A 20471-nucleotide genomic window follows, 5' to 3' on the forward strand; every position below is an offset into this window, starting at 1 on the left:
GCCAGGTTTTGTTTGCATTTTGTTTTGTTCACAACGTGTACATATGGCACAGTCTTTAAGGGGTTAAGTAATTTTGTTGTTTATTTATTTCACAGTCTAATTTTTCCAGAGTTGATTTTCTCCTTTTAATTATTTTTTCCGTAGTGGTGAATGAAAACATCTCTAGCATTTCTACCCATTCATACATGAATTCTTTATCTTCTTGATCAAAAGAAGGGGATTTATTATACCTTAAACCCCTCGGGGTGATTTTTTCTTTCAAATATGTTTCTAAGGTTGCCACCTCCCATTTTATTTTAATTTCTTGAGTCATTGACTTTGTAAGTATCTTCTTACAGTCGTACAAATTGTGTAAATAAAAAAACGTTGCAGTTTTATTTACAAAATACAGAATTTCTGTGATTTTAAAACAATTAAAAAAATGTAGGCAAAAATAGAGGGGACAGAATAAATACAAAGTAAAATCTTTAATTCGCTATTCACAGCTTGGCCATGTAAGCTTAAAGGACCACTATAGGCACCCAGGCCACTTCAGCTTAATTAAGTGGTCTGGGTGCCTGGTCCAGCTAGGATTAACCCTTTCTTCTATAAGTTAATCCAGCCTCTAGTGGCTCTCTCATTGACAGCCGCTAGAGGCGCTTCCGCGCTTCTCACTGTGATTTTCACAGTGAGAAGACGCCAGCATCCATAGGAAAGCATTGATGACGGCGATATGGAGGAGGAGAGGAGGAGGAGAGTTCCCCACCCGGCACTGGAGAAAGAGGTAAATGTAACCCCTTCCACCCCCTAGAGTCCGGCGGGAGGGGGGCCCTGAGGGTGGGGGCACCCTCAGAGCACTATAGTGCCAGGAAAACGAGTATGTTTTCCTGGCACTATAGTGGTTCTTTAAACTTTGCAATTCGGTTTTTAATGCACTAAATACAATATGGTGTTAAATGAATAAACGTCTCAGGGTTATTCACAAACCTGGAACTGTGGAGAAAGGGAAATGTGAATAAGTTGGAGAATAAAAGATAAAACTAGGTAAATTAGAGAATTGCGCAGTTTGGCAATTTGTTTGCTCTAAATCTTCAAATAATTTTATCGTTTCTCCCCAATTTTTACTTTACATCGTTCTAATGTATTCTGAATTGCATCTCAAGGTTGACAAGGATTGCATGTATTCATAGGAAGATTATTTTATAAAGTATAACTCTAGGAGAAAGTTCATGGTGTTTCTCTCTCTTTCACTTTGTTATTCTAATAAACCATCTGACAGAATTGCTGACTGTTCTGGATCAATAACTTAGCCATAAACCCCATAAACCTTTGACTCAACTGGGATTTTTGTACAAACCGATTACCTTCCTTTAAATGGGAATTCAACATTTCTCACTTTTTTTTTTAATACAAAAAATATTTTTTTCTAATGTAGTAACTTCTCTTTTTTAAATGAAATACTTTTATATTCCAAGTTTTACATCCTATCCCTTAGGTATCTTGCAAAATAAAAGATAACTATAAAAGGTCATGCGATCAAAAACACATTTTTTTTTCTCTTTTGCTTTACATTTGTTGTGTGAGGAAATGGAGGTCCTATAGTTATTAGAAGAAAATTTTAATGGGCTGTTCAGCCTTACATAGTTACGTAGCCAAACAGAGACATGCATCCATCAAGTTCAGCCTTTTTCACACCTGTTTCTGCTGTTGATCCAAATAACCCAGAGTAAATAGCGTGAAGCTGTATTCATAGCTGCCATTTGTTCAGAACTGCCTGCTTCTTTGCAGGTCCAGCATTTTTAGCAGAAAACAAAAAGCCAAGGACGGCACAAGTATATAAACCGGATCTTCAGCTGCAGCCATGAGGATAAGGATGACACAACCCTTTGGTTCAATAAATAGAAAAAGAGGTCCGTCAACACAAGCTTACATCAAATGCAGACCTTTATTGGGTACCAAAAGGCAACATTTCAACTCAGCAGAGTCAGAACGTTTCCTTGTTGTCTCCATTAAAAGTCTGCATTGGATATTAACCTGTGTGCCCGGATCTCTTTTTATATTTCTTGTACTTTTTGCAGACAAACATAACTTCTACACTTTTTTATTTCTATTTTTTCCAATTGTTTTTCTACCCATTTGTCTTGTCCTTGTGTGAGTCCTGAGGAAAGTTAGATAAACAGGAAGATGTTATTATTATCTGCTAGAGTACAATTAATCATGTATTGTTTGTATGTCTAGAAAGCTTTATTATTCATATTAATTATAATTTTGCAACCAGTATATATATATATCGAGTGTGGGAATATGTGACTTCCAGCATATCCTCCGCTACTAATTATAGCGTACCCATCAATAAACAAACTCTCCTAGAGCCAAAATCAGTGTGGTCTGACTTTGTATGCAGTCCAGCAATCACTAACATCAAAGTCATAAAAAAGTGAGTTGTTCACATAGGATGTCAAAGGTCTAATTTCATCATTCAGGACATTAAGCGAGGCACAGTATACATCTGGTAGACCCGAGATCTGGAAGCATTAGATTTGGGCTCTGGCGTGATGTCAATATCTTTCTCTTCCACTGTTGGTTTCAGAGTAAAATTTTGCAAGACAGTCGTGATAAAGAGGAAGATCTCCATGCGAGCCAGGCCCTCTCCCACACACGCACGCTTACCTGGAGAGGAAGGTATGAAAGATAAGAATGTTAGTCTGTCGCTCATGGAATTCGTTTTTCTTTTCTTATAAACATATAAAATAATAACCACTAATGCAATGTCATTACCTAGAGAGAACGGCAGAAAGGCATCATTCTTTTTAAAACACCCATTCTCATCCAGAAAGTGATTTGGGTCAAAATCTTCAGGGTTTTTAAAGTATTTGGGGTCCTTCAGAACAGATGTCAATATTGGCAAAACCAACGTACCCTGAAATGAAAAAATTAACAAGAGCACAGTGCCATGTTTGCTGGAAGAAAGAGTGACAAAGAGTATCTCATGTCCACACATATTGCTCCATAGTTTACTAACCTTGGGAATGTGATATCCCCTGAAAGTTGTGTCTTTGCTAGTTTCATGAACAAGCCCTATGGGGACAATATCAGCAAATCTCATGATTTCATGGATGACGGCATCAGTAAATGGCATCTTACTCCGGTCCTCAATTGATGGACATCGATTTTGGCCAATTACATCATCAATCTCTTTTTGGATCCTCTCTAAATTAAATAAACAGAAAAGAAATGCATGTAGGACAACTATATAGTAATACACAATTTCCAATACATATACTTCCAAACAAAAACATGCTGAGAGGCATCTTGCATACTAATGATATCAGGTCAAACTTGTATCTAGAATAGGAACCATCCTGTCCCTTCTCCACATTACCACATTATCTCAAACCAGAATCATTCCATGAGCTGTCACATGTTACAATTAAACACTGACTCAACAACTTACATTATGAACCCAAGGACTGAATACGTTCCTGACTAGTGTTTAACTAAAATAAAGTTTCACAAAAATAGGGTTCTACTCCAGTTTTTTTCCCCTGTCTATGACCAAGTCTGCCAGCAATTGTTATACTTTTCAAAACACTCTGGAAAAAGAACTTCAAGGACTGTTAAATAAATAAATGAATAAAGAGCATTTATACCTTGTATCTCTGGATGTTTGAGAAGAATCAAGAAGCCATATCTCATCGTTGTGCTTGTAGTCTCTGTCCCAGCAAAGAACAAATCAAATACTGTTCTCCATAAGTTGTCATTGTGGAATTCTGTGCTGGCCTTGTTTTTTTCCTGGGAAATATTTTGAATGTTTTGTTTTTTAGAAATTACGGTACCTTCTAACCCGTCAAAATTATAAATGTGGAGTTTATACTGTAAATCAGTTTCTGTTCTACAGAATTACCTCTTCCATCTTAATCAAAAAGCTGTCTATGAAGTCTCGTGGGCAGTTTGTATCCAACGTTCCTTGGTGAGATTTTGCCTGGTTCAGTAGATAGCTTTTCAATCTTGAAATGTTTTTGAAGATATTCTGATGAGGCCCAGGGACCCACTGGAGTACATATGGGAACAACTGAAGAAGCTGTAAAAATAGTTGACTTCTATTAAAGGTTTACTCTAGACACCATGACCACGTCAGTGGATTTTAAGTAGCCACGGTGCCTGGAGTCTGTATGTTCAGCATTTTACTTTGCAACACTTAGCATATTTAGTTTAATCACATTGCTGTCGGAAGTGTAACTACAGCTACAGCAACATCAGTGGGGTGTAATGAGCCAGCCCAATTCCAGGGCGGCTAATGTCAGTTCTGTATAAATGTGGATGCACAGTAAGCTGACATTCTCAGCCAATGAATGAGTTGCAGGATTGGCATCCTTTTACAGCTTTGCAGAATACATATATATATATATATATATATATATATATGTATTTGTGGTCGGTTAATATCGTGATCGTGAAATACCTTGTGATTGGAAATTAAGTCGGTGTGGTGTGCCGGGACCGACGTAGGGGTAGGCCTGTAAAAGGGGGCCTCCCGAAAGACTTTATAGGTAAGAGGGTAAGGTGGGTGGGGTGAAAAGCGCAAGCCTCGTCAAGGTAGGAAGGGGGGAGTAGCGTTTATATAGGAACGCTAACTCCTCCCACAAATGCAGGACTTCGGCATTTCACTTGTGGTCGGTTAATATCGTGATCGTTATATACCTTGTGATTGGAAATTAAGTCGGTGTGGTGGACCGACATAGGGGTAGGCCTGTAAAAGGAGGCAAAAAGAAATACAGGAAAACAAACTTATAGTAACATGATTACAATATAAGATACGCTTGCCTTACCTCTTCCCCCGTTGCGGAATGTATCTGTAAAATTTAGCTGATTCCAAGTGAACCCAATTGATCCTGTGTGCTGGCGTCCTACTACTGGATGTGATTGATGTGGTCCTATTTGGACGGATGTCTTATTGAGAGGCAGGGTCCCAACCTGATTTAATGCATAGAGTTAAATGTAGAATCGACTTTGAGTAGTTAGGTGATTGCCTAGTGTAAGTGACTTAATTCTGGTTAGACTGTTGGAATGACATGAGATAGTGGCCGTACCCTTTGAAGTCTTCTTGGTGAGATACAATGCCTGTCGGATTAGCTTTAATTGAGAAGTTCCTAGGACTCAGGAAGCAAAATAAGGTTCATTAGCCAGGTGTATATGACCTGGTTGTGTAATTCAAATGCTGTCTAGGGAGACTGATGACACCCGGAACTCCATCGCGGTGGTATGTTATTTGCAGGGTGACGAATCGATTACTTATACCTTGAAGCCCTTGTTGAGTAAGCTTTTAAGGAAAAGGAGTATGGTTTGAATATGACTGTCAGAAGGTGTTGCTGTATGTCTGAAAGGGAAGAGTTTGATACGTCTGAAAATTGAAGGGGGCAAAATGCGGCAAATTAGACCATAATTTGAATTGTACACTTGTGGACGTGGTATTCCACTGGAAACCCTAGAAGAATGTCAACATTGCTATTGTGTGTAATCTAGTGTTAGTGGATACGGCTATTCGTGACAACTTGTTGCTGTGTGCCAATAGCCAGGTTAGACCGGATTACATCGTCAAAATGTGGAGTTTGGGTTGGGTGTTTGGCAGTTGGGTGAGGAACGAAGAATTCTTAATTAACGACGGGGAAAAAGTGTCTACGGGGAGTGACCTCAACCAAGTGTTGAACCCGTGTGTAATTGTTCCCAAGCGCGGGGACAGACCTAAATAGAACGACCACTCTTATTTACCTTGTATATATATGACATTCAAATTAGGGTATACGGTTGCCATGAGTCCCAAGGCATATGATGCATAAGTAACATAATCTCTATTCGCTAGAACTATATTCTTGTGCTAAAGTTACTCTGAATTAGTGGGTGAGTATTCAGATAGTGAGGGGGAGGGGGAGGGAGATGCATGGCCCTACTCTGTGCGTTGGCGGGAGTAAGTGTTTGTGTAAACCCTCCTGGGGATAGTTTGGGATCTAAAAGAGCCTGGCATGTATGATAATAGAGGTATGCTGAGGACAGCAAGCTTAGTGGGGGTGTACGGCTTAGCGGTTGCGCTAGAGAGAGAGAGACGGTTCTTCTCCTGTTATTGGCTTCATGGGACATGCTGAAAAAGAAAACCACAACAACAATTGAACTGAACAATAAAACACAGTTGAGTTTATGTAGAACTGGCTGGCTAACTAGTGCCGAAGCGAAAAGCTATCTACCCTGTGACATGTGAGGCCCTGCTAATTGCCAAGCGGCTGGTGAGAGGCTCTACCTATGATTTGGACGTGGGGCTCGAGCCACTAGCGTGGTGGCAGGGTGTCGGCCTCTCGGTGACAGTAAAAGACCAAAAACGTGACAGGTGAGACCCTGACTATAAACCCGATAGGTGGGTGAATGCGAGGCTCTAACTATGATTTGGGCAGAGGGGCGAAAATCTCTGTGTTGAGATTGGGGAGTTGGCCTCGCAGGACCAGCTACTTGTACATCTAAGGCCAGCTCCTAAGCCTAGATAGCCAGTTCTCTGACCCTAGACAGGGGCTTGATAAAGGGGTAATGTAATGTATTTAGAGGCACCCAAGTTGTGGTTTGTAAAAGTACCTTGAGGTCCCTATAGGAGAGGGAAAGGAGGAAGAAAGAAGAGGAAGGAACTGTAGTTGTGGGAGAGGAGATATAGCTGATAGTATAGTATCTTTAGACCCAGAGGGTGCTGAAGATTCCCAGGATAGCTTCTATAGATCCTTGAAGCTTCATGCCATGAAAGCATGGTACTGCCTGAAGAAAAGAGGAGGATGAAATGAGCAAGGTTTGTGAGAACCAGGGCGAATGTTTAGAGATAGTGATTCGAATGAGCATATGACGAGTTATCGAGTGGTGCCGTGGTCTGATGAGGCAAGGTGGGAAATCAAGCCCCCGTACCCCCCCAATAACCCATCGTAGAAATGCGTGGCCTGTAGAGGCAGTAGATAGAAACGTAAACAAAATTGTATTTGTAACTGATAGAGACAGGAGACAATAATGCACCAGTAACTATCTAAATAGTAAAATGCTGTTCTAAAATGTGAAATTAAGGTGTAGTTTTAAAAGGAAAGGAAAACATTACGGTTACCTCTAAAATATTGACCTCTTAATTAACCGTATTAGATTATGCTTTATGGATATTAAGTTACTTAATGGGTTGTAGTTAAACAGAAGATAATAGGTAACATTGATGTGAAACTAAACGTAAATGTAATTGAGATTGGCAATTGCAGTGACAAACTGATCGGTCTGAATCCGATAACAACGTACCAATGAATGGACGTGATACTTGTTAGACTTAAATTAGGCATTCTGCATGAATGAGGGAATTTAAACTCTCACTGAATTACATGCTGTTTAGGTTTCCTAATAGATCTATAGAAAATAACCAATGACCCCTTCTTAACAGGTAACCGGTATATAGTAACATTATTCCTATAGGTGCTTAAGTTCCATAGTAAATTACCGGAACAGTGAGTGCGCGAATTGAAATGTGCTATGTACTAATGATTCCCTTAGCCGGGAATGGGTATAATACGGAACAGAATATGGTTGTATATGTGTGGTACAGATCATTGTTTCGGGTAGTGTTAGCGTATCCATTTGAACCGGTACTGAACTGATGTACCAGGAACAAAGAAATCAATGGGACAGGTTGGTAAGCGACAAGATATTGAAATGAATTCTGACAGGACAAAATGCCAATATGAACAAACACATGCACACACATATACATGAGACAAATTCTGAATGATTGTCCATATTGATGTATTATTGACCATATTAGGACTACTTGACACTCTGTGACTAGCAATGCTATATTAAACAAAAATTAATTTGAAACATAATTAATAGTTTCCATATGTAATTAAACATATCATGCCATAACTACATATCCTGCTTGCACCGATGTAACCACCTATAACAGTTGTTTAACGGTAGGTTTATGCAATTAGCAATTTTTTCAGTGTTGGTGCATGTATTTGTATAGGATTGCACACTGATTTAGCCGAACAACATGCTTGGAATTTTAGAACTGAAAGGTGAGAGTTTCTGTATGGGGCTTCTCATTGCTACGTTGAGTGAATGAAATTTGATTTGTTTGACCGCGTGCATGCCTATTGATTCGTGAGTTATTATGTTTATGCACGAGAGCTGTTATTAGAATAGTTTGCTACACTTTATTTAATATAAATGGATATCACCAGGCATTTAATAGGGTGGGATTGGTGGAGAAATGCCATGGTGGTGTGGCTTTGGTATAGTAATGGTTCGTGGAACAATTCATTGCAGGTTTCCCTGACAGACGACGTTTTAATGCTATGTTCTGGCACAGAAAAGGATAAGGAAGCAGCATTTTTATAGGTCATAAGTTCGGGGTGAGGTCAGCGTAAAAGTTATGTCACACGTAAGTGTGTTACCATGGCTACATGGTCAGGGCTAGTAAACAGGGGGAGCGATGGCGAGGGAGGATGGAAGGAGAGTAGGAATGTAACGAAGGACAGGCTTTTTTTTCATGTATAAACAGCACATAACATACTCATGGCATGTTTCAGCCTGAGGGCCGGAGCTGGCATTCCCCATCTTAACTGATCCCAATTCTCACTGAACCAGCTTAAGACTTCATCAAGCCCTAGGCAAATTCTCAAACTCTCCATCCCGTCGTAGACACACTCAATGCGCGGTTACAGGAGGCTGCAGTACACATGCCTAATACTACATTATGGGGTACCCCCTATATGGATAATGTATTGTAATACCCCTGGGAGTTTCTGCAAACCCTACATATTTTACTGTTAAATGTCCATACTAGATGGAAGCGTGCATTACTATCGTAGTCGGGTCTGTGGATAGAAGCTGTTTAGAAATAGTCCTACCCACAGCCAAATAGAAAGTATTCAGAAATAGCCAAGGGAAATGCAGTATCAATGTCCACACTGAGTGCACCAGTAAGCTTATCTTTATCCACAACTGTATGAGACTGCCCGGGTTCTGTTAGGATTCCATGATCAGCAGAGTGCCGCAGGTCATAGAATCCCTGACCAACTACCATAATAATCAGACGCAATTAGATATTCAATGATCCAAAAGGAGAGAGCTAGAATATGGAATAGTGTAAAAAATGCAAGCAAGTTATGCGTGAAAGCAATACCAGTTTAAATAGTGCTGTGTATTATTACATTCGTGCGTATGTGCCCGTTCGGTAGTTAGCTCATTCACATGTGTGTTGTTCACATGAAAAAGTGGCAGTATAGACAGAAAAAGTGACCGGGCGCGGTTAATCCCGCCGATTACCTGGTGTTCGGTTGTTTGGAGGTTCGTGAGTTTGCACGAACGGGCGGGAAGCGGAGAGGATGATGGGACCGGAAGTGCGACGGGAACTGGAAGTTTCGGCTGACGGAGGGGCAGGCAGGCCAGGAGTGAACAGCGCAAGCCTCGTCAAGGTAGGAAGGGGGGAGTAGCGTTTATATAGGAACGCTAACTCCTCCCACAAATACAGGCCTTCGGCCTTTTACATATATATATATATATATATATATATATATATATATGTCATAATCCCTGCTTCAGAGGACCTTTGGCAGCCGTCAGGATCAGGTAAGAGGGCAAACTATAGTAAACTCTTTAACCCCTTAAGGACACAGGACATGTCTGACACGTCATGATTCCCTTTTATTCCAGAAGTTTGGTCCTTAAGGGGTTAAAGGACCACTCCACACCCCAAAAGCACTTCAGCTTGCTAAAGTGCTTTATAAGTGTGGAGTATCATAGTTTAACCCCAGTTTATAAAAGTGCTGATTTCTGTGAGAAATCAACACTTTTGTGAATTAACTAGGGAACCCCACACCTCCCTGGGTGTCCGTCAATCAGCCAGGGAGGATTCCTTCCTACTTCTGTAAGGTCCCCTGAGCTAACAGAACTGTCAGGTGTGCCTGCTTCCCCCTCCCTCACATACCTCAGACCAGCTCCTAAGCCAGGGGCGGATCCAGAACTGAATCTTGCGAGGGGAACTTGGAGATTATTACAGGGACAATCCAGGCACAAAAATCACTACAGCTCTCGGTAGAGTTTATGGTTCCAAGAGTGCTGTGGTGCCCTCCTTGAGTAAGCAGTCAAGCCGTTTAAGAACAGTTTGACAATGTACATGGGTTCTGCCAGCAAGGGGCTGTATTAGGGGGTAGGGCTTGTAGTGTGTGTGTGTGAGGAGTGCAGTTTGTACGAGGAGTGCAGTGTGTGTGAGGAGCACAGTGTCTGTTTGTGGGGTGTAGTGTCTGTGTGTGTGTGGGGTGCAGGGGTGCAGTCCGTGTATGGGAGGCAGTGTGTGTGTATGGGGGTCAGTGTGTGTGTGTGTGTGTGTGTGTGAGGGTTGGAGTGTGTGTGTGAGGGGCAGCATGTTTGTGAGGTAGCAGTGTGTGTGTATGGGGAGGCATGTGTGTGTGAGGGGTGCAGTGTGTGTGTGTGTGTATGTTTGTGTGAGGTGTAGTGTATGTGTGTAAGGGGGCAGTGTGAGTGTGTGTGTGTGAGGGGGCAGTGTGTGTGTGAGGGGCAGTGTGTGTGGGTCTAAGGGGGCTGTGCGTGTGTGTGTGAGGGGAAGTGTATGTGTGTGTGTGTAAGAGGGCAGTGTGTTGTCTGTGTGAGAGGCAGTGTGTGTGTGTGATGGGCAGTGTTTGTGTGTGTGGGGGGGCAGTTTGTGTGTGTAGTCTAAAGCAAATATATATATTTTTAATTTTTTATTTAAATCATATATTTTATGTTCCGCCTCCCTTCTTATTTTTGCCAGGGTGGTGGAACATTTCTCAATTACTGGTGGTTCGGTGGAGAGGCTCTGGTGGTCCCAGTGGTGAGTGAACTCTAGCCTACAGATCCTGCAGCTAGAGTTCACTCTCGTGAGATTTGAAACATTGTAAGAAGAGGACCTAGAGGAGCTGCAGGCTGAGCTCCTAAGTCCTCACTACCCCCCCAGCCGGCTGCCCAGCAAGGTTCCTGTGCACTGGTGAGGGAGATATCTGATCTCCCCTTCAGTCCCTGAAAGCACATAGCAGGGCCAGCGCTTGGATAGCTCCGACCCTGCAGGGGAGAGCAAAGGACAGCCTCAGCTTTCTTGGGGGGGAGGGAGAGTCCGATGCCCCCCCTGGATCCGCCACTGTCCTCAGCTCTGTCCTAAGCTCCAAACCTCAGGCAAGATGTGCATGCATCTGTGCAACAGCATCTGAAAGTCTCTTCCAGGAAAAAAGGGGAGAGCTTGCTAAGGCTGCATTTCATAAGAAGATAAACCCCCAATGAATGCATACATGAAAAAAATATGCATGTATTCACTGGAGGTATACCTACTAAACAGTGATTTAAAAAAAAAAAATCTTTTACAATGTGGGAAGTGGAGTGCTCCTTTAGGAGTCACTCTCACCCCCTCTAGGATGTTTTTTGAATCACATTAAATTAAATGTATCATTCATTCTCTCACTATATTCCAATTTGGTATTACCGTATATACTAGAGTATAAGTCGAATTTTTCAGCATATTTTTTGTGCTGAAAAACCCCCACTCGTCTTATACTCGAGTCAATGTCTGTATTATGGCAACTTACATTGCCATAATACAGACCAGGACAGCCGGGCTCATTACAAGCCCGACGGTCCTGTTGGGGGCTGGCAGCGAGCTGTAACTTACCTTTCCTGCAGCTCCTGTCAGCTCCCTTCACCTCCGTTCCGGTCAGCTCCCCTGTCAGCTCCACTGTAAATCTCGCGAGAGCCACGGGGTCAGAGCGTTGCCATGGGTTACCGTGGCAACGCTCCGCGTGGCACTCACACTGCGAGACTTGCAGTGGAGGAGAAGGGAGCTGACCGGAACGGAGGAGAAGGGAGCTGACAAGAGCTGCAGGAAAGGTAAGTTACAGCTTCCTGCCAGCCTCCCTCCTACACAGCCCATCCACTGGACCACCAGGGAATGAGAGCCCCCTCCCTGGCCAGCTAACAAGCAGGGAGGGAGGACGAAAAAAAGATAAATAAAAAATTAAATAATATTAAAATTAAAAAAATTAATAATATAAAAAAAATAATAATAATAATAATAATAATTTTTAAAAAATGCCCACCCCCCACCAAGGCTCTGCATCACATACACACTGCATCCATACACACACACTGCATTCATACACACACACACACACACACACTGCATTCATACACACACACTGCATTCATACACACACACACACTGCACTCATACACACACACTGCATTCATACACACACACAGCACTCATACACACACACAGCACTCATACACACACACAGCACTCATACACACACACTGTATTCATACACACACACACTGCACTCACACACACACACTGCATTCATACACACACACACACACACACTGCACTCATATACACACACACACTGCATTCATATGCATACACACACTGCATTCATACAAACACTGCATTATAAACACACACACACTGCATTCATTATATACACACACTGTAAATAAATATTCAATTAATATAATTGTAACGGACCGTTTCAGCATATGAGGGTTAAAATCCGTTTAGGCGATAATCCCCTTTTCTCAGAAAGGCACAGCTACTGCAGAACATCAAAACTCACGAACTAGATACAGGCGAATGCATCAAACTCCCGAACTGCATACCAGGGAATAAGATAGCACTCCAAGCTGGAACCTCACGAATAGCTGCTAGCAGATGAATAGGAAAAGCGGACATCAGCTTACACTCCTAGCAGTCAATCTCCAACAGCATACAGTGAATCCCCCCAAGAACGAGACAAGGCTCCGTGTTGTGGGTCAAGCAGTGGTCTGAGGTGCTGGGGCACCCAGCCTGGTTTTTATTACATGAGTACACATACAGGCCACACCCAGGGGGAGGCATAAAATAACCAATCACATACATGGTTCAGCCCACACATCCCCTCCCCTCAGATAACATTAAACCCAATTATCCGGTACACCTTTTCAGCCAAGTTCTGGATGTACCCCAAAAACAGGGGGTACACCTTTAAATCCAGCATCGCTGGATAGCCCTTATTCAGGGGGACAACATATTCAAAATTCAAGTCATTCGGATGAACGGTTCGGGAGATATGGGGTTCCAAAGATTTGACCGACCGCATGGGTAAAGTATCCGAAAACAGTTCCATGCATTTTGGCCCTGCGGTCGGTCACAAACAAGGGAATGAAAACAGACGAATTGCCTGTGTTATAGAGCCTGGAGAGGGTTTGAATTAATTCCCTTGTTTGTGGGGTTCTTTCTACCGAACGGCGGATCATTCGGTAGTTTCTATACGAATTTACGAAAGTATGGAGGTCTCAGCGGTGTTTGCCTAGTCAAGTGTCCGATTTTAGTTCCAGACACTCGACGGCAAAACACCGCTGTTCGGTAGTTTAAGATGGCCGCCGCCACGTGTTCGTTTCCCGAATGGCGGCCACCCAGAGGACAAAGAATACATTACACTGATTGCCAATTACCCGTTTGCAACATTGTTGCAAACGGTAATCGGAGGCACACTTATTCCTGGGTGGTCTGGTTGTTCGGTAGTTTCACTCAATATACTGAATGGAGTGATTCTACCGAACAATCAGTGAATGCTGCATACATATAACCCAGGTTAACTGAACACATAAATGCATACATGATATTAAAGGACTAAAGGCAGGATTACTGTAATATGCTCTACAGTCTTAAAGGTACAGTATCCCACAAGTCCCAATAGGTCCACGGATGGCCCTTAAAGGCCCAGTAGCAGTAATATAAACTATTACATGCCCAAATATATTTTTTACAGTGCACATGTCCAGGGGTCCAAAGATGTCCAGGGGCCATAGTCGCAGGGCAGGAGGCTAGCAACCAGGCTTCTCCAGTTCTCAGTGGCGAGGTTGGTTTCGTCACATCTCTCCCCCTTTCCAAAAAGACTAACAGGGTACCTGACCTCCTGCCGGTTAGTGCCCTTGTTAGTCCAGCAGCCCACCCACAAAGCAGAAAAAACAGTACAGCCCACCCACAATAAATGGTTACTACACCTGGGTAGAGGAGAATCTTGTCCATGTCCAGGTGCCTCACCACGGCTGTGTGGGGGACCGGTAGGCTGCCTTGGTGGGTTGCTGAGTGGGCAGAGACCAGCGGTACTCTGTCCTGGTGCCAGCACTACCACCGGAGTAGTCTGGTTGGAGCCTGGTTGCTGGAGACGGATTGTCTCCCCTTTCGTTGCATAGCTCTGCTGCTGAAAGGGGAGACCGGTTGTCTCCCCCTTGGATACATAGTTCTGTCGTGGGGGGGTAGGACCGACCATCCCTACCCCCTGTGTGGTAAGTGCAGAGACCACGGTCCCATCTGCACCGGTGGGGGGCTTACAGTCTCCCCCTGGTACATTAAACTGCCGCTGGGGAGAGGGGGTAACAAGCTCCTCTCCCGATAGAACACTCTGCCCATTAATAATCCGCCGCTGGGGAGAGGTGGTAATAAGCTCCTCTCCCATGCATACTTCCATCATCTGCGGAGGGAGACCGACTGTCTCTTCTCCCAATACAGTGTCCTGCTGTTGGGGAAAGGAGACTGGGCTCCCAATTCCCAAAAAGTCACGCTGCTGCTGGGGGGTAGGACCAACTACCTCTGCCCCCTGTAACTCAGCCTGCCGCTGGGGAGGGAGGACGCTGCTCTCCTCTCCCTGCACCTCGCACTGCCGCTGGGGAGGGAGGACGCTGCTCTCCTCTCCCTGCACTTCGCACTGCCGCTGGGGAATGGAGACTGGGCTCCCAATTCCCAAAAAATCATGCTGCTGCTGGGGGGTAGGACCAACTACCTCTGCCCCCTGTAACTCGGCCTGCCGCTGGGGAAAGGAGACTGGGCTCTCTATTCCCAAAAAAATCACGCTGCTGCTGGGGGGTAGGACCAACTACCTCTGACCCCTGTAACTCAGCCTGCCGCTGGGGAGGGAGGACGCTGCTCTCCTCTCCCTGCATTTCACACTGCCTTCCCGGCATATCACTCTGCTGCTGGGGGGTAGGACCAACTACCTCTGCCCCCTGTAACTCAGCCTGCCGCTGGGGAGGGAGGACGCTGCTCTCCTCTCCCTGCACTTCGCACTGCCGCTGGGGAATGGAGACTGGGCTCCCAATTCCCAAAAAATCATGCTGCTGCTGGGGGGTAGGACCAACTACCTCTGCCCCCTGTAACTCAGCCTGCCGCTGGGGAAAGGAGACTGGGCTCTCTATTCCCAAAAAATCACGCTGCTGCTGGGGGGTAGGACCAACTACCTCTGCCCCCTGTAACTCAGCCTTCCGCTGGGGAGGGAGGACGCTGCTCTCCTCTCCCTGCACTTCACACTGCCTTCCCGGCATATCACTCTGCTGCTGGGGGGTGGGACAAACTACCTCTGCCCCCTGTAACTCAGCCTGCCGCTGGGGAATGGAGACTGGGCTCCCAATTCCCTGCAGGACCGGTGGAGAGACCTCGGTCCCATCTCTACCGGCCACCTGGGGTTCTTCCCAGTAAATCTCTACAATATCTTCCCAGCGGAAAGGGTCTGGATCTGGGTCTGTCACCTTACTGTCCTGCTGAGCCTTCCCAATGAAGTGGAAGAGATCTTGGTAGTTTTGCTCCAGTTCCCACTCCAGGGTTGCTAGGTGAGCCAGGTCTTGCTCTACCTCATGGGGGTCATCCCACTCATGCCTAGCCTCCCTCTCATAGAAAATGTCCTGCAGTCTGGTTTGCGCAGGGCTCCCGAAGCCAGGCTCTGCAAAGGACTCCCATAACAAGCCAGGACCATCAAATTCTTCTCCCTCTGGCTTGTCATGTTCGGCTGTCCAGGGTATATACTGTGCCATATACCACCAGAGCGCCTGGTAGGCATCCTCCAGCCATAGCTCCTGCCATACCCGGTGCTCTAGTTCCTTCACCCATCCCTTCAGGGGCTGCTCTCCCAGGAAGGGCATCCGCAGTGCCAGTCGTGTCTGCCATCGCTGCTCTTCACTGGGGAGACTCTTGCCCCGCTGGTACTGTACGTTATCCAGGGCCTGTTACCAGATGCCTTTCCTTAATGCATCCCGGTCATCCATGTCACCCTCATCGTACTCCACTGCTGGTTCCATCCTGGTGCTGTCAGGGTCGCTGTACTCAGACATGCGTTGCCCTCAAATTGTAAAAATGCAAAGCAATGGTGTTCTGTAGCTGTCCTTCTGGCTGTAGGAACGATCCCGCCGCTTGCCACCAATTGTAACGGACCGTTTCAGCATATGAGGGGTTAAAATCCGTTTAGGCGATAATCCCCTTTTCTCAGAAAGGCACAGCTACTGCAGAACATCAAAACTCACGAACTAGATACAGGCGAATGCATCAAACTCCCGAACTGCATACCAGGGAATAAGATAGCACTCCAAGCTGGAACCTCACGAATAGCTGCTAGCAGATGAATAGGAAAAGCGGACATCAGCTTACACTCCTAGCAGTCAATCTCCAACAGCATACAGTGAATCCCCCCAAGAACGAGACAAGGCTCCGTGTTGTGGGTCAAGCAGTGGTCTGAGGTGCTGGGGCACCCAGCCTGGTTTTTATTACATGAGTACACATACAGGCCACACCCAGGGGGAGGCATAAAATAACCAATCACATACATGGTTCAGCCCACACATCCCCTCCCCTCAGATAACATTAAACCCAATTATCCGGTACACCTTTTCAGCCAAGTTCTGGATGTACCCCAAAAACAGGGGGTACACCTTTCAATCCAGCATCGCTGGATAGCCCTTATTCAGGGGGACAACATATTCAAAATTCAAGTCATTCGGATGAACGGTTCAGGAGATATGGGGTTCCAAAGATTTGACCGACCGCATGGGTAAAGTATCCGAAAACAGTTCCATGCATTTTGGCCCTGCGGTCGGTCACAAACAAGGGAATGAAAACAGACGAATTGCCTGTGTTATAGAGCCTGGAGAGGGTTTGAATGAATTCCCTTGTTTGTGGGGTTCTTTCTACCGAACGGCGGGTCATTCGGTAGTTTCTATACGAATTTCTGGAAGTATGGAGGTCTCAGCGGTGTTTGCCTAGTCAAGTGTCCGATTTTAGTTCCAGACACTCGACGGCAAAACACCGCTGTTCGGTAGTTTAAGATGGCCGCCGCCACGTGTTCGTTTCCCGAATGGCGGCCACCCAGAGGACAAAGAATACATTACACTGATTGCCAATTACCCGTTTGCAACATTGTTGCAAACGGTAATTGGAGGCACACTTATTCCTGGGTGGTCTGGTTGTTCGGTAGTTTCACTCAATATACTGAATGGAGTGATTCTACCGAACAATCAGTGAATGCTGCATACATATAACCCAGGTTAACTGAACACATAAATGCATACATGATATTAAAGGACTAAAGGCAGGATTACTGTAATATGCTCTACAGTCTTAAAGGTACAGTATCCCACAAGTCCCAATAGGTCCACGGATGGCCCTTAAAGGCCCAGTAGCAGTAATATAAACTATTACATGCCCAAATATAGTTTTTACAGTGCAATATGTCCAGGGGCCATAGTCGCAGGGCAGGAGGCTAGCAACCAGGCTTCTCCAGTTCTCAGTGGCGAGGTTGGTTTCGTCACAATAATTTTTGGGGGATCTAATTTTATTTCGAAGTTTACCAGTAGCTGCTGCATTTCCCACCCTAGTCTTATACTCAAGTCAATACGTTTTCCCAGTTTTTTGGGGTGAAATTAGGGGCCTCGGCTTATATTCGGGTCGACTTATACTCGAGTATATACGGTAGTTACCTGCCCCGAGGCTGAAGTCAGTTGCATGGAGAGGTCTCTCATGTACATCAGAAGGTTCTTGAAGTCCTTGTCTTCATAGTCAAATCTCTCTCCAAATACAATGGAGCAAATGACATTAGATACAGCCTGTCCTAATAGATGTGCTGGGTCAAATGGGGTGTCTGCGAAGAAACATGGAATGTTTAATAAGTCAAGATAATGCAATATTGAGAAATTTATATTGAATATAAAATATTAAATAATTGTATTTAATTTTGATAAAATATCTGCAAAACAAAGAAATATTTAACTCCAATTACTTTACACAAATTACATACTAGAAATATATAAACACATATACATAAAAGCACAGCGAATTAAAACAAAATATTTTCAAAACTATGGAATAGATGATGCATACAGTCATACCCACGTTTTTGAAAATCAGGTCAACCCAGTGTCCTAGACCAGTCTTCCTGCAGCCAAGGGGACACAAGATGACTTTTGGATAGAATTTGATATTTGAATTTGTTTTGCAGACATTTAAACCCGGCAGCAGTGGTAGCTATCAAGACCATTCACACCTGAGACCTTGTTACACTAATGAGTCACATGACACTGGGGAGGGAAAATCACTAATTGGGACAAATTTGGACATTTCCACTTCGGGGAGTACTCACTTTTGTTGCCAATGGTTTATACATTAATGGCTGTATGTTGAGTTGTCCTGATAAAAGCTCCAATGTGGAGCTGAAACGAGTACCTGGTTTTCCAGAGTGCCGGTATTGTTTGGAATTTATAATTGATGTGACTGGGCACCGGGTAATAACATTAGAATTGGAGTGCAAGAGTTTGGACTTGTTTATATACACACACAATGACTTATGGGGCTGGCATACACTTTTTTTTTTCAGGGTTGCTTTGTATCCCCTGCAAAAATGGGCTGAATGTTATGGTGCACCCCCAACCCTGCAGACAGCAAGGCCCCTTTAAGAAACCTGGCTGGGTTTGAACTCACAGCTCCAACATCCTAGTCAGGTTCTCTATCATGCTGTCCACCAGGGGGCTTCAGTATCAGTTTGCTTCCTGACTCCTTTCCTGTAAAGAGCAGTGCTGATCCACCTGCAGCCCTAATCAGCAGGCTGTAAACGACAGCTCTGCCTGAGACCTAATATCTGGTCATTTTTTTTTTTTTCCTTCCGGATCTTTGCTACTCTGCTGACTGATTTACCTACTACGATAGTCCGCTGCCAGTCCTGACTTCTGCCTCTCGTCTGACCCTGCCTTTGGATTTCCCCTTAATCTGTACTGCGCTTTTGGTTTTTGCCTCCTCCCTGTGCCATCTTCTGCAACTGGGCTCCAACTCCTGGTAAACTGTTACACCGAGCATGGATGTCATTACAATTATGCTCCCATTCTCCCCTGAGAAAATTCCTGCGGATGGCATGAAACAGGGATTTTCTAAATTATAGTGTCAAGATTAAGTTTGCATTTCTAGGACTGTAGTGTTCCTGTAAATTGTAAATGAAACTTTAATGTTACAGATTATTCAGGTAAGTTTTGTTTATGCTAACCTTTGTTCTCTCTAAACTCCGTCACAAGACACCGAGCTTCCTCTTGGATTCTTTCCTCAATGCTTCTCTTCCCCATTCCAAAATTTCTCAAAGTCATGAGAGAGAATCGACGCATTGTCTTCCATCTCTCCCCGTTGCTCAGGATGACTCCTAGTGACATAATGTAAAGAAAATGAGACAAATCTGAATCTATTCACATTGAGAGTTACTATGAGCTGATGATATTTCTTGAATTGTCTAAATAATTATTTTGTAGATTTTGTACACATATTAAAAAATAAAAACAACATACGAAATTTTAGTTTCCTTGTCCAATATCACAATGATTAATGTGATAAGCAAGAAGTTTAATGGATTACTCCCAGTGCCCTGATTACTTCAATGATTGGAAGTGACCATGGTGCTTGGAGTCTATATTCACAGAATTTTACTATCTACATAAGGGTTTTAACTTCTCAACGTTCAGAAGGTCTAACTCCACCTATAGCAGTGTCAATGGGATTTAATGAGCCAACCCAGAACTCTTTTCTGGGCTGGCTAATATCAATTCTGTGCATTGCACACAATGGCAGTCACTGGCTAAGAGTGGGCAGCCGATGCTCTCAACCAGTGGATGGAGACCGAGGTGGCTTCTGTGGCTTGACCACCAGGGAGACTCGGAGTACACTGGGGACCCAGGTAAGGAGGAAAACCACATCTAAGGGGTGGCAAGGACTAGAAAATCTGGACATAGAAAAAAAATTCTTGAGTGCTTTCCTTTTTATTGCTATTTTTAGTTTAGCAGAATAGAGTACATCATGTGAAATAGTGTCTTTATTAATATTTTTTTGTGACTTACCATAATCATTTAATAATATGCCAATCACACCCATGGTCCCTCGGCCACTAAACACATCACTGTAATCCACCAGGGCTTCTTTCACCGCGTTGCACCCAATGAGCATAACCGCACGCCGGCTGCCCATGTAAATTGTGTACACTGGTCCATATTCCTTACTAAGCTGTGGACAGACACAGAAGAGACACTTGTGGTGATTTCACATGTAGTTCCAGTTCATTCCCTTATTCGTTATATCCCAGATCATGTTTTGTAAGTATATTTATTTCTCCTTTTCTTCTTAG

The 20471-nt window shown here is 44.1% G+C and overlaps 1 protein-coding gene across 1 annotated transcript in view; it reads right to left on the reverse strand.

Annotated features, from left to right (window-relative positions):
• Window positions 1-1381: 1381 nt before the first annotated feature.
• The window catches only part of LOC134572291 (cytochrome P450 2A13-like), a 20383-nt gene continuing 1293 nt past the window's right edge, over window positions 1382-20471 (reverse strand). Inside the window, exons 2-9 of the mRNA XM_063431170.1 lie at window positions 20188-20350; window positions 19350-19499; window positions 17797-17957; window positions 3884-4060; window positions 3630-3771; window positions 3002-3189; window positions 2758-2899; window positions 1382-2649 (exon numbers count right to left, since the gene is read on the reverse strand). Of these exons, the coding sequence (XP_063287240.1) occupies window positions 2459-2649; window positions 2758-2899; window positions 3002-3189; window positions 3630-3771; window positions 3884-4060; window positions 17797-17957; window positions 19350-19499; window positions 20188-20350 (1314 nt within the window). The 3' untranslated portion in view covers window positions 1382-2458. The remainder of the gene's footprint in view (window positions 2650-2757; window positions 2900-3001; window positions 3190-3629; window positions 3772-3883; window positions 4061-17796; window positions 17958-19349; window positions 19500-20187; window positions 20351-20471) is intronic.

The sequence above is a fragment of the Pelobates fuscus genome, chromosome 9 (assembly GCF_036172605.1).
Source record: "Pelobates fuscus isolate aPelFus1 chromosome 9, aPelFus1.pri, whole genome shotgun sequence".
Taxonomy (NCBI): domain Eukaryota; kingdom Metazoa; phylum Chordata; class Amphibia; order Anura; family Pelobatidae; genus Pelobates; species Pelobates fuscus.